Raw genomic sequence first — 13,975 nt, 5'->3', positions numbered from 1 at the left:
CTTGAAAGACAGCTACTGTTGATAAAACTGGCCTTGTAGCACATTGTCTGCCTTACAATGATGGAAAAGAGGCAGTTTATGTTTTGATAACCTATATCTAACGAGTTATTGATGTCAGAAGTCTGAATCTGTGAATATCTTTCCAACTTTACTGAACCCGGGGCCACTACCACCTAAGGAGTGATATATTCAATTTTGAAAAAAGCATTTAGCCATACTTAAAGCTTTAAGTGCTTTATTAACACGAAACTAAGAATTTTGTATTGTTTTATGATCCCAGGTTCTGCCTGAACGGAAGTGGCATCATTTTAAACTGTGAAACCATACTAATGAAATAAAATGTAATGAGCAACCAGTGTGCAAAAACATAAACAACTGAATGCAGAATACTGGACAAAGAAATTCTCTACAGACATTTTTTTCATCTAAATGTAAATCTTAAAACAGTTAATGTATTACCTTATTTATGTGTGTATGCATGTATTTGTTGATTTATTTAGTGCTGTTAGCATATCAGAGTTCTGAGCTTTTCTTTAGATAGGCAAAGGCCATTTATTGATTACATATTGGCCATTATATAAACGTTAATTAAAAACTAAAAGGCATTAAAAAATACTAAACAACTTAAGCATTTATTGAGTCATTATAATACTGTAGAGTCTATGACCACATCAGCATGATCATAAGCATTCTCTGGTAAATTAACAACCAGATACTGATGTCTCTCACCATATGGACTTCAAGAGATGATTAGATGATGATAAACTGTGAGCTGCTGGTTGGGTTCTCTCTGTTCTCATGCTTTTTACATGTTGGTCTCCTGATGCTGCTTTGCTTCAGCTAATCCATGAGCAACAGAAAACACAGTTTGCCTTGTTCTCATTGCCAGGGGTTCCACTCTTCCCACTCACGTCTGTACATTTGCAAACGTTTTTGCTTCTGTGGACGTGGTGGAGTTTCGGGTGCAGCGTGATCTGCTGGACCTCGCATCGGGTCCTCGCTACGTGGGTCCTACGAAGTTTAAATTGGCTGCCCTTAGTATTTCCTGTGTTTTATTTTGTTCCTTATGCAGTTTTGATGAGTGTCTGACAGACGTGTATGGGACGTTTATGAAAATACGGAACAATTTGCGTCCCGTATTGATTCAATACGGGACGCAACAATTAATTGTCAAATAAAGGACGATTCCGTATTTTAAGGGACGGGTGGCAACCCTAATCTTGTCCTCAAACTCTTCAAATTCCTGCAAATAAATATGTTTATATTTATATTTGTATTGTTAAAAGAACTTATTTCAAGAAACTAACAGAACACATTCAATTTATAGAAAATAAGTGTCATTGATGGATATCATGGTATCAGCCACTCAGAAACAGTAAGTCAGCAGCCTTGAGCTATGTTGGTGGGTAGATTTACTGATAAATATCGAACCTAAAATAAACAAAAAAAACAAAACGTTGACAAGTTATATGTATTTGTAGAATTTTATTCGTAAGTATAGAGTTGTCACATCACTCTCAGGTATGGCATGTTTTAGAATGTAACAAAAAAAGGCAGTTAATGTAACTGTTGGGTCATGGTACATCTGGTGCAATATTCTTACAATTATACAGTAATGAAGACATCTAGGGGCCCACAAGGACATTTGTTTTTCCACCACAATAGAAAACACTGTCAATTCTAAGTGATCACTCTGGTGCTCCATCTGCTGGGGAAAACAAGACATTGCATCCAAACAGGTCAAAATACCAACATGATTACTACAAGCTGACGGCAAACACACAACAGAAATGTTTTAAGTTAGCTTTAAACAATTTGTTTTTTGTAACATTAAAACTCATGCCCCATGGTTGTCAAACATCTCTTTTGTAACTCTTGTGAACAAGGTAAAATAATACCAATCCGTCTTTAGAGCAAGAACAAACATTTTTAGTGGCAAAAGTTATCTCCAAATTCCAAATTAGCAAACTTTTTTTCTAGTGTTACAAATGTTGATCTAAAATATGCTGCTCTAAACTGCAAGTGATTTAGAAATGTCTCCTCTGCAGTTTCTGTAACTGCTCCATTAAATATACCGTTATACACTGAAAAATAAATTTCATTACAAAACAGATTGTTATTTTTACATGTCATATCTACACAAAAAGCATTAAATTAAAATAGAACATAAGTGAAACGTGAGGTGCGTAATGCAAGCAACTAAAAAACAATTGCATACGGGCGAGTGAGTGCTTGTGAAATGTTATCCTTTAAACCCCAGTGCTGTATATGATGGACCTACACATGCATTTTTAGCACAGATTTGTTTCTGTAAATTATACACACAAACACGTTTCATACGTGTGCATATATGTTGTCAAAACTCCCTTTACCATTGTGGTGAAAGTTTGAAAATAGATTGTCGTATTTTATAGAAAATGCCTCAACCCCCTGCAACTCTCCATGTTTCCCAAAGAAATGAGGCGGGCTCTGGTAAGAAAAAATGCTACAAATATCCCAGGAAATCTTGAAATCCCATGATCTGTCTTGACCGTATACATAGAATAAGTCTTGTCACAGGTAGCGGTCGTAGATTATCTCAGAACAGTCTTAAATTGCTTTGGATGCTCTAGCAAAATATCAACATATATATAAAAGAAAACAGACCCAGCGTCTTATTGGCTCCAACTGGACTTCAAGCACTGCCAAAAGGAAGATCAGCACCATTAGATGATTAGCAATCACTCACTGTCCAAGAGTTGACAGGAAGTGCATGCACAAATATGAATATTATGCAGATTTGCATTTGGCAAGGCAGAATTTTTAAAGTAATTAGCTTTTAAGAAGGCAGGAATGTGTCATACAGTGAGGAATGTCCAGTGTGCTCCTCTCTGCCGCCCAAGTAACAGAACTACTGCTGCTCTAAAGTGGCTGGAAGTGCCTGGCACAATGAGAAGCGGAGTTTATACAGAGTTGAACCAGATCAATATGAGTGACCACTTGTGCACAAACAACAAATCCAGGTTCAAACTGATCTTTAAATAAATAGTGCTTGTAGAAAAAGATTTGAACACAATGCAGGGCGGCTTAATTCCATCAATTCAAGAAGATGATTCAAAATTAAGATTATAAAATATGATGCAACTATTTCCTGAATAGAAAAACGTAAGCTCAATCTTAGAATAATGCCTCCCAAACTTAGTGAATCCCCTCCTTGCTGTGGTCAGACGTATTAACAGGAATGCCATCGGAGTTACAGCTGGAATTTGTGCGAGGTTGCCCTCTAGTGCACGAAAACCTATAATGAACTATAATGGCTCAAGAAGTAGAGCCGCATCAAGTTTAGATCAGGAGTTTACATCCTTTCCTGCGCAGTATAACTGATAAACTCAATAGTGTTGAATATGGGTGAAAACATATATAAAACTGCATAAGCCATGGCACCTCATTATTCTTTAAGTCCCATTTAAACCTTCTGAAGAAAACACTTTGCTCCCAAAAACTCAGTAACTTGTCTCCCTTGTGAACAGAATACTAAGACTTATGGTCTGAATAAGAGCATTTAGAGGAGGCAACACCAGCTTTGTGTTGACAAATGGCAAAAGCAACGAAACGGTTTTACACTCAGCAATGATGCTCTAGTGTATGCTAATAATATCGTAGGCAAAATGGTGTCTAAATGAATACAAAACAGTCCAATACAACAACAATAGTGATGCTGGCCAGTCGGAGACTTTGGCAAGGCTGGCTGGTTGCTGACTGGAGGTGCTGGTGCTTTGTCCACACACTCACACACACACACACAAACACACACTGACTGCTATAGAGCTACAGGTATGTGTCCTGCTCTGTGCTGCTAAGGCTTTGTGTGGATCGCTTAAGAGCAGATTCTTTGGCAGGCGGAAGGTCTGTAGGAGGCTCTTTCTGCTGGTGAGGTGAGTCTGTTTCAGTTTGTGGTTCAGGCTCCTGTGTTGAGCTGGTGCTGTCTGGAGGTGGGGCAGGTGGATCTGAGGGTGGAGGGTCATTAGGAAGAGGGTAAGGGTTAGGGATCTCCTCGACGGGCTGCGATTTCTTCATGCTCTTCTTCTTCATGCTCTTCTTCTCCTCCTTGCCCTTCTTCAGCTGCGAGGCAGGCTGAGACGCCTCGAGCACAATAGTGGGGTTCTGCTGCAGGTCCTGGCGTCTGGGCGGCTCGGCCAGCATGATGAGTTGAGCGCCGTGCATCCTCGGAGGCGGCTTGAAATTCAGCTCTCCACGGTTCTTCTTCCAGCGCTTGAGCTGGCTGTGATGCACTCTTTCCACGTCTCGTGCCGTCACCGGCACCTCAAGGATCTGAGACAGGAAAAGACACGTCACAGGGTCACAGCTGGACTCAAACTAATCCTTTTCAAAGGAACAGCCCTTACTGGAAAATATGTTCCTTCCATGTTTGACCAACGTGGTAAAAATGTGAACTTTGTCTGTAAATGCCAAAGGGCTTTGGGCTGCCGTGGATGCACCGTCACCCACAGTCCAGACAGCCCTACATATAAGAGAGGGTATTGTTGGAGTAGACAGAGACTCACACAAAGCTTGATACAAGAAGCAGACACTGGGCAGCCAGCACTCTGGTCAATTTGTCTTCAAGTCACTCTCTCAGACTCTTTGGTATTTTCTTGGGCTACATCTGTGAATACTTATTGTTCTCTCCAACCCCATATCCACAACAAGACACAACACTCTCTATGTCATCACAGGATTATACCAATGTAATATAACTTCTTGTCGTTAACTGTTTGAGTAGTTAGAAAACCTTGTTTTTTTTAGCCATATACAGGGGGTTCTCTACTTATGTCAGGGTTCTGTTCCTACAGATTGATGTAAGTTGATTTTTGCCGTAAGTCGGAACTCCAGAGAAAATGTAGACGATGTCGTTACGTGCATCATGATATTGATCAGCTCTTCATAAAAGTCATGAATAACAATGACTTTCATTCGTGTTTACAACTTGATCTAATAATGCCATTGGTGTTTCACCCTGTTCTGAGTGTTTTATTATATCTAATTTCACTTCCATGGTGCGTTGTCTTTAAGGAAGAATTATAGATGTACTTTTATTTTGAAAAGGTCTTTATTTTGAAGTTGTCTGCTGACAGTTGTCACTTCCTGTCCGGTATTTTGAGGTTTAGCTTTACACACATACGTGCTTTTCTGGATGCATGGCTCTCTACTTTGTAAACGCCACAGAGGCAATGTCATAAGTAGTTAACTTCATTTTTGGACTTACTGGTTATGTTAAAAGGATTTATTTACATACATTTATGTTGTTTTATTCTGTTTTCGTTGCAGTTTTCACTCTGTAATGTGTATCAAGAGCCACAGTAAAGTCAAATTTGCTACGACTACATACAATCGGTGAACGTGAACAAAGTCGTCTTATAGCGACGGGTGACGACGTATTCTTCTGCTCTGCTTGCCAACTACTTCACCATAACTAGTTTTGACATAACGACGAAACGCCGTAGGTCAGTGACGTCGTAAACCGAGGAACCCCTGTAATCTTATTTAAGTAGATGTAGAAGTCAATAGCTGTTCAAGTGTGACATGATGGCAGGCATGTAATTTGGGCTGTGGTTATCCCTAGAAACATTTAATGTAAAGGAAAACGGAAGTATTAAGCATCGTTATCCATATGAGTCATTGCTGGTGTGATAAAGGGTTCAGTTGTATCTAAGAGTGTGCTTATACTGGTGAGAGATGACAGGTTACAAACACCAATGTGACACTGGATATTTTGCTTATGAACATTTGAGCAGAGTGAATACTTGTGAACATATGATTTGGAACCCCTTAATAGTTAACAAGGACGCATCTCGTCTCAGTCCACTATGCGGCTGCTTGTCTGCTCTTACCTCTCGGACAAGGAAGCCTTCCTGCATGTATCGAGGTTCTACGGCCCTGAGCAGCTCCATGGTCTCATACTGACCCTGGCAGGCCTTCAGCTTCTCCCGAGTCCCCAGCATGCACTTGAGAAGCACCAATCCCACACGAAAGATTATCTTCACTCCTGAAGCAGGGAGAAAAACCAGGTGGGTGATCTTGGGTGCAAAGACGTTGTGATGGACAGATTTTCCACAACACCCAGCACCCATGCAGATGATACGACTATATTACCGTCACAGAGGAACATGTCCCAGACACGCAGCACTGACGCCCAGGGCAGGGTTCTGGAGAAGGCACACATAAACCACTCAGTCATGTAGAGGATGGGGTCAATCTTGTGTTTCTCCAGATGCCGGAAGGCCAGCGGGGAGACACGTCGCAGCAGAGCGAACAGAATCTCTCCATCTAACTGTATAGCTTCCTGAAAGAGATACAGGTAAAGCATTAACAGAGAAAATAAAACCCATTGTGCTCTTTATTGTTTGGACTGAAACCTAATGTGCAAGTGGATGTTCAGTCATTTAATTCAAACAGTTCAAATGCTTCATATTTCTGCAAATTGTTTCCCACGGTGCAGCATTATCCCGATTACCAGCATCTTCTTTTGCAGCTCTATGCCATGTTTTCTTGAGAAAATATTTCATTTTAAAATCTTTTTCCCCATTGAAAATCAATTTTATGGTACAGAAGCAATAATGCTGAATAGTAACCAAGTGGCTAAATTAATTACACAAATCCGTTTACTCATGCTGTTGTCCATGAAAAGTAAACCGATGTTAAATTATGGCTCAAAAGACTGGCAACATGCCATTGATTTCATCAGAAAGCTCTAACCACAGTATCCCCGTGCCAGACACTCTGAGAGCAACAGAAACGCATTCCAGTTTTACTGTAATCACACTGAAAGCCGACTTCGTGTGGATAATAGTCCTTGTAACAGAGGAGTCAGATGAAGTTTTTGTGCAAATTTCCTTGCTCTGGTTCGCCCTCAGGCAGTCTAAGCATGCTCATCAAATGGAAAAGGACGGTTACGTCACTCAATACGTGCACAACACTAAACCGAGAAAATTTGAGTGACTGTTTATAGCTAATTAGGCAGTTGGTGAGAAGCTGTGCTCGAATGAAACTGCGTCACTGTTTTTATTACTACAGGCTCCCTACAAATATGACAATGCTGTGATGATTAAACAACAGTCCATAAATACATACAGTTTATTATTGACAGACTTTTTGCAGTAGTGTTCAGTGTTTTGTTACAACCTCTAGTTTAAGGACAGTGCTTACATTCATTCCTGTCAAGTAGACGATCAAGTAATGTCAACTTTGACTTTATTTGCATATTGCTTTTACTGCTGCTTTTGGCAGTTAAACACATGCAGTAGATCCGTTGTTGAGAATGAGAGCGCCCTCTTGTGGACACTTGGAGGATTGCTTATTAAACTGTGCCGCTTACAGTTTCCAGCAGATATTGTGATTGTTGTGCTATTTTGATGATTTTTCATTGGGAAGTTTGCTCTAATTATATGTATTTTTTTGGCTTTTTATAACCCCAGACAAAGACAACTTTACAAACTGAAAAACAGCCATCTATTCATACTGAATAGTTCATTATTATAGATCGCTGACTGAACAACTGGATTGCTGCTGCATCCCTGCAATATTTTTCACTGTTATATTCCCTGTGCATTTTCAACATCTGGTGATGTCATCATGCATGCTGTCATGTGTTTCGGTCTCACCAGGCCAGGACTGTAGTAGCCAGGAAGATACTTCTCACAGATTTGGACCAGTCCCCAGAAAGCATCCTGTGGAAACAAATACAGATGATGTAAGGAAACTCACTGACATTTCTCAGTTCACATGGAAATCAGTAACAACGACAAACTGTGTCTATGACAATAAAAGAACATTTAAAAATGCCAGTACTTGTTTTTATTCTGCTATACTTTCTGTGTCAGTGCGTTTTGTTTGCATTTAGAACTTGAATAAGTACTTTGCATTTTTACGACTAATACACCGCCCTCGTTAAAGAACTCACACATCGAAGTGACAGATCTGCGGTTAACGTGTATAAACTCACATGGCTGGTAGGTATGCTAAACTGAATAAGTAGAATTCTTGACAGCATTAGGAGAAAGTTTCTGATGACAGATGATACGCTGACGCACATTGATAATAAGATAATGACTTCCTCTGTGGTTTTATAAAGCTCTGCCAGCTATACTGTTGTGAGTGTATACAAGTTCAGATATCTTAAACTCTTCTAAAATCACATTAGCCGCTATCATACGGTTTTAACAGTGCATGTATTGTTCATTCGCTGGCACAGCTCTAGCATTTATCCTCAGCTTACATCATCTGCACATTGTTTCTCTGTGCTGTACGGCTTATAAATAGACTTATCCAAGGTTACAAATTAAAGAAAATAAGACATGTGATTCCTATTTTTATAGAGGATTCCATTTTTAAAGACCAAAACAATGAGCCTTCAGAACAGCACATGTACACCAAAGGAGACAGTTTATGTGATGCGAGAGTGGACGGTACACAGAAAGCATGTCGTACCTCAGCAGGCATGTGCATAAGCAGCACAGCAGCAATGGGAGCCTGGGCCTGGCAGTATCCCTCCTCTGGTCTGTAGAGAGTGTAGGCCTTAAGAACACGGAACAGGTCCTGCTGCCTGTAGACGGTCAAAACAAACACACACAACATGTAGACAAATTAAATGCCAAACGAGACACAGACATCACTTCCAGTGTTTAATGTCAGTTGGACATCTTACCCGTGTCCTCCCCGTGACACAAACATCTCATGAAAGGGAAACTGTCGATGAAGGTCTTTCTCAATCACATCAACCCATTTGGGGTCCCCTGGCTGGCTATCCAGCTCCTGACAAAACACATTGACGACATGTGAGATATTATTACTCCGCCAAGGAACGCGACAGTTGTGTGACGATCAGCGTACGTTTGTCTGTGAATCTGTTTGTCTAACGGATTTCGATGAAATTTTGAGGGAAGGTCAGAAACGACACAAGATCACCTCATTAGATTTTGGCAGTGATGCAGCTTATAGTCTGGATCCACAGATTTGTTAAGGATTTTCCACTGCGAGATGCAGCCGGCGGCACGGCGGCACCGTAACTATGACAACAAGTGAACGCTTTGTCAGCTGCCTGCTGACGATCACATGACTGTGATCCTACTACAAATCGACCGCTGCGGACTTGTCGGAAATGATACAAAATTGTGGGGCTGTTTCAGTTCAGGGAATGAACAGCCTTGGTGGAGTGCTGTACTCTTCAAGAGTGCTTTTCTTTTTATTCTATAGTGACTGCATTGAGGGCAATGTCTTCTTAAGTGGAAAAAATTCAGAGAGTGGATATTTTATGAGTCAATAATGATAAGAAAGCTCAAAGGTTTAAAAGATTTTGTAGAATTTGTATTAAGTTACACCAAAGAGTTAAATAAAAATCCATCTTATACTATCACCTATTAAGAATTAATTAAGTACACTTTACATTACAAAGTGACTAAATGGAAACTTGCTCTAAAACATTAGGGATCTCAAAGGAAAGGGTAACTGGTGCATGACCACAGTTTCAGTCACAATTTCAAACGAAAATTTAAAAGTGAAATGAGCCCAAAATGTAGCATAAAAAGATCAGTGAGGAGGAAGCGAAAGAGGAAGCCGTCTAACCTGAAACTTTCCTTGGTTCTGCTCTTTCTTCACCTTCCCCCCTGACAGGTAGAGCCATGCGCGGCCTCGGAGGGCAGGAGGAATTCCTTTCTGGCATCGCAGCCTCACCTGAGCCACAGCAGAACAAAAGTTCACCAAATAAACCAAGGGAACAACAGTGGTTTAAAAAAAAAAAGCCAAAAAAAGCCAATATGCATCTGGCATGTACAGTCAGTGGTTAAAATCATGGACTTGCTACTTGGTATTGGTTCCTTTTCTTGAAACCAAGTGAAACGCAGCTATCTAGTTCAAAATGGTGGCTAAAGGCTCACATTTAGTAGGACGTGTTGACATGTAACAGCACATAACAATTAGTAATAAGTTCTTGCACTCCACAAAGTATTTAAAACATAGCAAGTACAAGTGAATGGACTGACGGATTTTTTTGCAGTGTGATTTCTGATCTAATTTCAAGTCAGGCTTCAGTTCATTATTCACTGTGGTATAATTTAAAACATGTGATAGAGCACGAGAGAACCATCAAAAGCGTGACTGTCGCACAAGGGGGGATGTTAGGAAATGTGCTAAACCATTAACATGACACGTCAGACATGCTACATAACATATATCCTAAATTTCAGCCTTTGCAAATCACTGATTGCAACGTTGCATCATTTAAATAAACAAAATCCTTCCTCAGACGTTTACTCAAGAAAAGCACTTTTTTTTTTTTTGCTTGTCACCAAATCTAGAAGAGGAATACAGTGACCTTCATGTACCCAAACGGTACAGCATGTAGTTACAGTGTACAGAAGTATGCAGCTAAACACCACCTTGACAAAACTGAAATATGACTCATGTGATGTATCCAAGCAGACCAGCTATAATCTTACATGAAGAGTGACAAGACACTGTTGACACAACCGATTGGTTGACCTGAGACACATATTCAGTTTTCCAAGATGTCACAGACAGTGATGCTGGTTTTACTTGCATTTCCATTTCTGAGCACTGTTGTTTGTTTTTTTTTTCCCTGATACGAAGCTGGCACACTTCCCCCGAGGAGAGAACAGTTCTTGCAGCACAATTACTATCAATCAAAGGAGCACAGTAAGGGATCAGAAACTCTAACCTTAACTGCACGACCTTAAAGTTGACCTGCACTGACTAACTGTTTGCTACTAAAGTTGCTGTCATGAGGAAGAAAAACCACTCATGCTGGCCTCTCCTCGCTGGTTACCTAAAGCTTATTTTAAGGTTTTTCTTTGTACTATAAGGCCTTGCACCACCATGCTTGTATGAGATAATTATACCACACACACCAGCACGTCCTCTTAGCTCCCTGTGCTGGTCTCCTGGTCATTCCAGCAGCACAAATCAATTGGTTTGAGAGCAGTTGCTGACAGTGCTCCCTTTCTCTGTAATGACCTTCCATTACAGGATAATGAAGCATGCTCGAATGAAATATTTAAATGAAGGCAGAAAACACTAAAAACTTAGATGGATCCATCACTTTCCATTTAATGGATTATTTAGGTTGTAATTGCTTGCCATTTTGTCCCATGTGCTCTCCTTAACTGTGAAGTTGCATGGTGATGCTGCACTAAAAAATAAACCCGACTGACTGCTTAACGATGTGCTGTTCACTTTGAAAAGCTGTCTTGCCCTCGAGAACGTCTACAGTTTACGCTCATAGCACCTTTAATACACAGCTGTCTCATAGGAAGTCAATACAGCCCCACCCTGAATGTGAGACTATCAATTTGTCACATGGTACGTGGGGTGATAAAGGGATGGGTTGTGTCCAGGCTTGCTGCTGACTCATGAAAGTGAGGTGAAGTCGCGGCTCTGTGCTGAATCGCTGAGAGCGTTTCACACAGAACCAGCTCAACGAGTGGAGCCGAAAACAATGTGTCCATAAAGTCCTGTCCTTGTGCAATCAAATACTTGAGCAATGCCCTTTACATTGTTTAATCATGTGTTTAAACCTCTTCAGGAGTGGAAAGCTGCTTCCCGGAGGCAACAAGATAAAGTGAACATAGCAGCTTGAGAAAACCTTGAGAAGAAACTCAACCAATTGAGATCAGGCAAACCCCACATGCAAAACATACAAACAAGCCGCATGACGTTTTGTATTAGTGAGCTAACAACTGGTACTGACCTTATTAAATCTCTTGATCATCCACTTGTCCCAGTGGCTGAGCATGTCCAGCCACTTCACCTCCCTTTGCCTGAGCACCTCTGGAGGCACATCCTGAGCTCTGAGGTTACAACAGAGAAAAGATGAGAAAATTAAACCCAGTAAGACCAAACAACACCTAAATCTTTACTCAGTTCTGCAGAAAGAGCATGGACCTGGTGAAAATAATCCTTCAAATTAGATAGGCAAAAAAAAAAAAAAAGGCATTTAGGGTTAGGGGTAGGCTCTTTTCTTTTACGAGTATGCAACAAAAACATCAACACATCCTCAGAGAGGCAGTTTATCTTTCTGCATGCGCCATAAGATCTGCGTGTGTGGCCAGCACTCATTTGCAGTCAGTAAACTGTGCAATGATTCAAAAATAGTAACTACCGGACTTGTTTTGAGCAGCCTATAAAAGAAACAAACTCAGATGTAGCTCATTTAATGACAAAGCTCGTTCGACCTCAGAGAGCTGCAGCCGGGATTTGTCTGTTTTATTACGTAATTTCAGTTCAAGATGTTTTCAGGCAAGAAAAACTAAGGAGTTCACGGTATATTTGCTAACAGAAAATGAAAACGTAGGCAGTTTTAACCTACAATATGAATGAGGCCTGATGCTTTACTAAGGTATGTAATTATCTCATCGGCACAAGCCTGTAATTGTAGGGCTCCGATGTCTTCAAAGAGGTTTTTTTTTTAAGTTTTGGGGCAACCCTCTTTCAGTTAAAAGTGTAGGCTATATGTTGGAGATCTGTACATCGAGATCTTATACTTCAGCCTCCACAGGGTTTAGATAAGTTACTTTCATTGGCAAACAGCGTAAGTTAAAGCCTGAGGTTGTGACTGTAAAACTGAGCCAAAAGAGGCCCTCTAGTAAAGAGGCACCAGAGCTGCGGCTCAAAGTCTGCCAAAACTCCAGAAAACAGGAAACTCCTAGCCAGCCGGTGCTTGGCACAACTTTTACCCACTCCTTCACTATTTCAGTGCTGTCATTTAGGGTTTTGGTCTCCAGTAAAAAGGGAAGAAAGAAAGGCCTTCTTAGAAAAAAAAAACCAACACTGTATCTTGTCTTGAAGGCCATGAATACATTCATTCTAAACGTGACAGTCAGAACAACTCTTTCAGCTTTCCACAAAACAAAGTGTGTGGCAAATAGTATCTAAAACAGAAAATGCATTACACGACAGAAGGCAGTAGAGCGATGCTTTTTGTTATCGGTTCATCTTCATCTGCATGCTTTGCTATTTGCCCCGCTGAGAGGCAAACAGTGGGCATTAAAAACACTGTGCCACGCAGCTGGTTTGGAGCTCAGTGTTGTTCAGAGGCACCCAGACAACAACACACCACCACAAGCTAAGCTGTGTAATCATGACCAGATTCACTGCTACACTGTAACCCTGCTTTGACTCAAGTGGACTATAAAACATACCAACCGTGTTTCAGAGCGCAAAATAACACAGCTGAAGTCAACAGGAATGAATCAGTTGAAGAGTTGAGGCAAACTTACGACTCCTCCGAGTACTGCTGCGCCCCGCCAATAAATCCATATTTATCGGTCTGTCTGTCGCTGGTGAAGCCGTTGATCTCCGAGTCGGATCCCAAAGAGCTTTCATCGTCAATGTGACTGCTGCTGATGGTCCTGATACTCCTGGTGTCCGCCGATTGACGGCCGTTCTCTATTTTGGCCATGGTAGCAAGAGAGCTAGCAGGCTAGCCAGGTTAGCTAACGTCAGCGAGCTTGTTGACAGCCCTGAGTCAAATCTGCTCCTCCGCATATGTTGTCGAATCAAACTGCATCGACGCCATGATTTCTCCAAGTGAGTTAAATTTGTAAAGACTAACCAACACCGGCGTTAGGCTACAACTACCGGGACACATCAAACAGGTTATGCGTTAGCTAGTTGGATAGCTTAACTTTCTTCGATTTAACATTAGCAGGCTAATGGTAGGCTGCTAACGTAAAGTTAGCTTTAACTGTTCGTGCCAACACAATCCAAAACTATTACTCTGTTAACTCTACCTTAATTAAACTGACGCCACATTGTCATTTCGGTTTTCGTAGTTAGCTACTTACTAAGTACGGTCGCTGGTTAGATGACTACTTTTATGTGTGCTCAGTTAACGGTGGCTTGGTGCTGTCCTGTCATTCCCAGTGTGCTGGACAGATTCTGCCTCGACCAGCAAACCAGACTCCCTGTCCTGGGTCGGTTTTAA

At 41.0% G+C, this 13,975-nt stretch overlaps 1 protein-coding gene across 1 annotated transcript; it reads right to left on the bottom strand.

Moving 5' to 3' along the window:
• Positions 1 to 1,465: 1,465 nt before the first annotated feature.
• Positions 1,466 to 13,957, bottom strand: LOC111578430 (TBC1 domain family member 10A-like). The gene is made up of 9 exons (XM_023285243.3): positions 13,269 to 13,957; positions 11,741 to 11,840; positions 9,601 to 9,708; positions 8,684 to 8,790; positions 8,467 to 8,581; positions 7,641 to 7,706; positions 6,133 to 6,322; positions 5,871 to 6,025; positions 1,466 to 4,311 (listed from the first exon to the last, which is right to left on the bottom strand). Exons 1-9 carry the CDS (start codon positions 13,448 to 13,450, stop codon positions 3,808 to 3,810), a joined length of 1,527 nt encoding a protein of 508 aa, XP_023141011.1. The 5' UTR covers positions 13,451 to 13,957; the 3' UTR covers positions 1,466 to 3,807.
• Positions 13,958 to 13,975: the final 18 nt, after the last annotated feature.

Source organism: Amphiprion ocellaris, chromosome 6 (genome assembly GCF_022539595.1).
Source record: "Amphiprion ocellaris isolate individual 3 ecotype Okinawa chromosome 6, ASM2253959v1, whole genome shotgun sequence".
Taxonomy (NCBI): domain Eukaryota; kingdom Metazoa; phylum Chordata; class Actinopteri; family Pomacentridae; genus Amphiprion; species Amphiprion ocellaris.
This window is presented reverse-complemented; position numbering and strand designations above follow the sequence as displayed.

What these genes read in the sequence shown, in the direction of transcription:
- LOC111578430 (XM_023285243.3), bottom strand. Translation starts at nt 13,450, where the DNA reads ATGGCCAAAATAGAGAACGGCCGTCAATCGGCGGACACCAGGAGTATC. An exon ending in AGAACCAAGGAAAGTTTCAG is followed by an intron (nt 8,791 to 9,600) that starts GTTAGACGGCTT and finishes GTGTTTTGTCAG; the next exon opens with GAGCTGGATAGCCAGCCAGG. An exon ending in AAGGCTTCCTTGTCCGAGAG is followed by an intron (nt 4,312 to 5,870) that starts GTAAGAGCAGAC and finishes TTCCTGTCTCAG; the next exon opens with ATCCTTGAGGTGCCGGTGAC.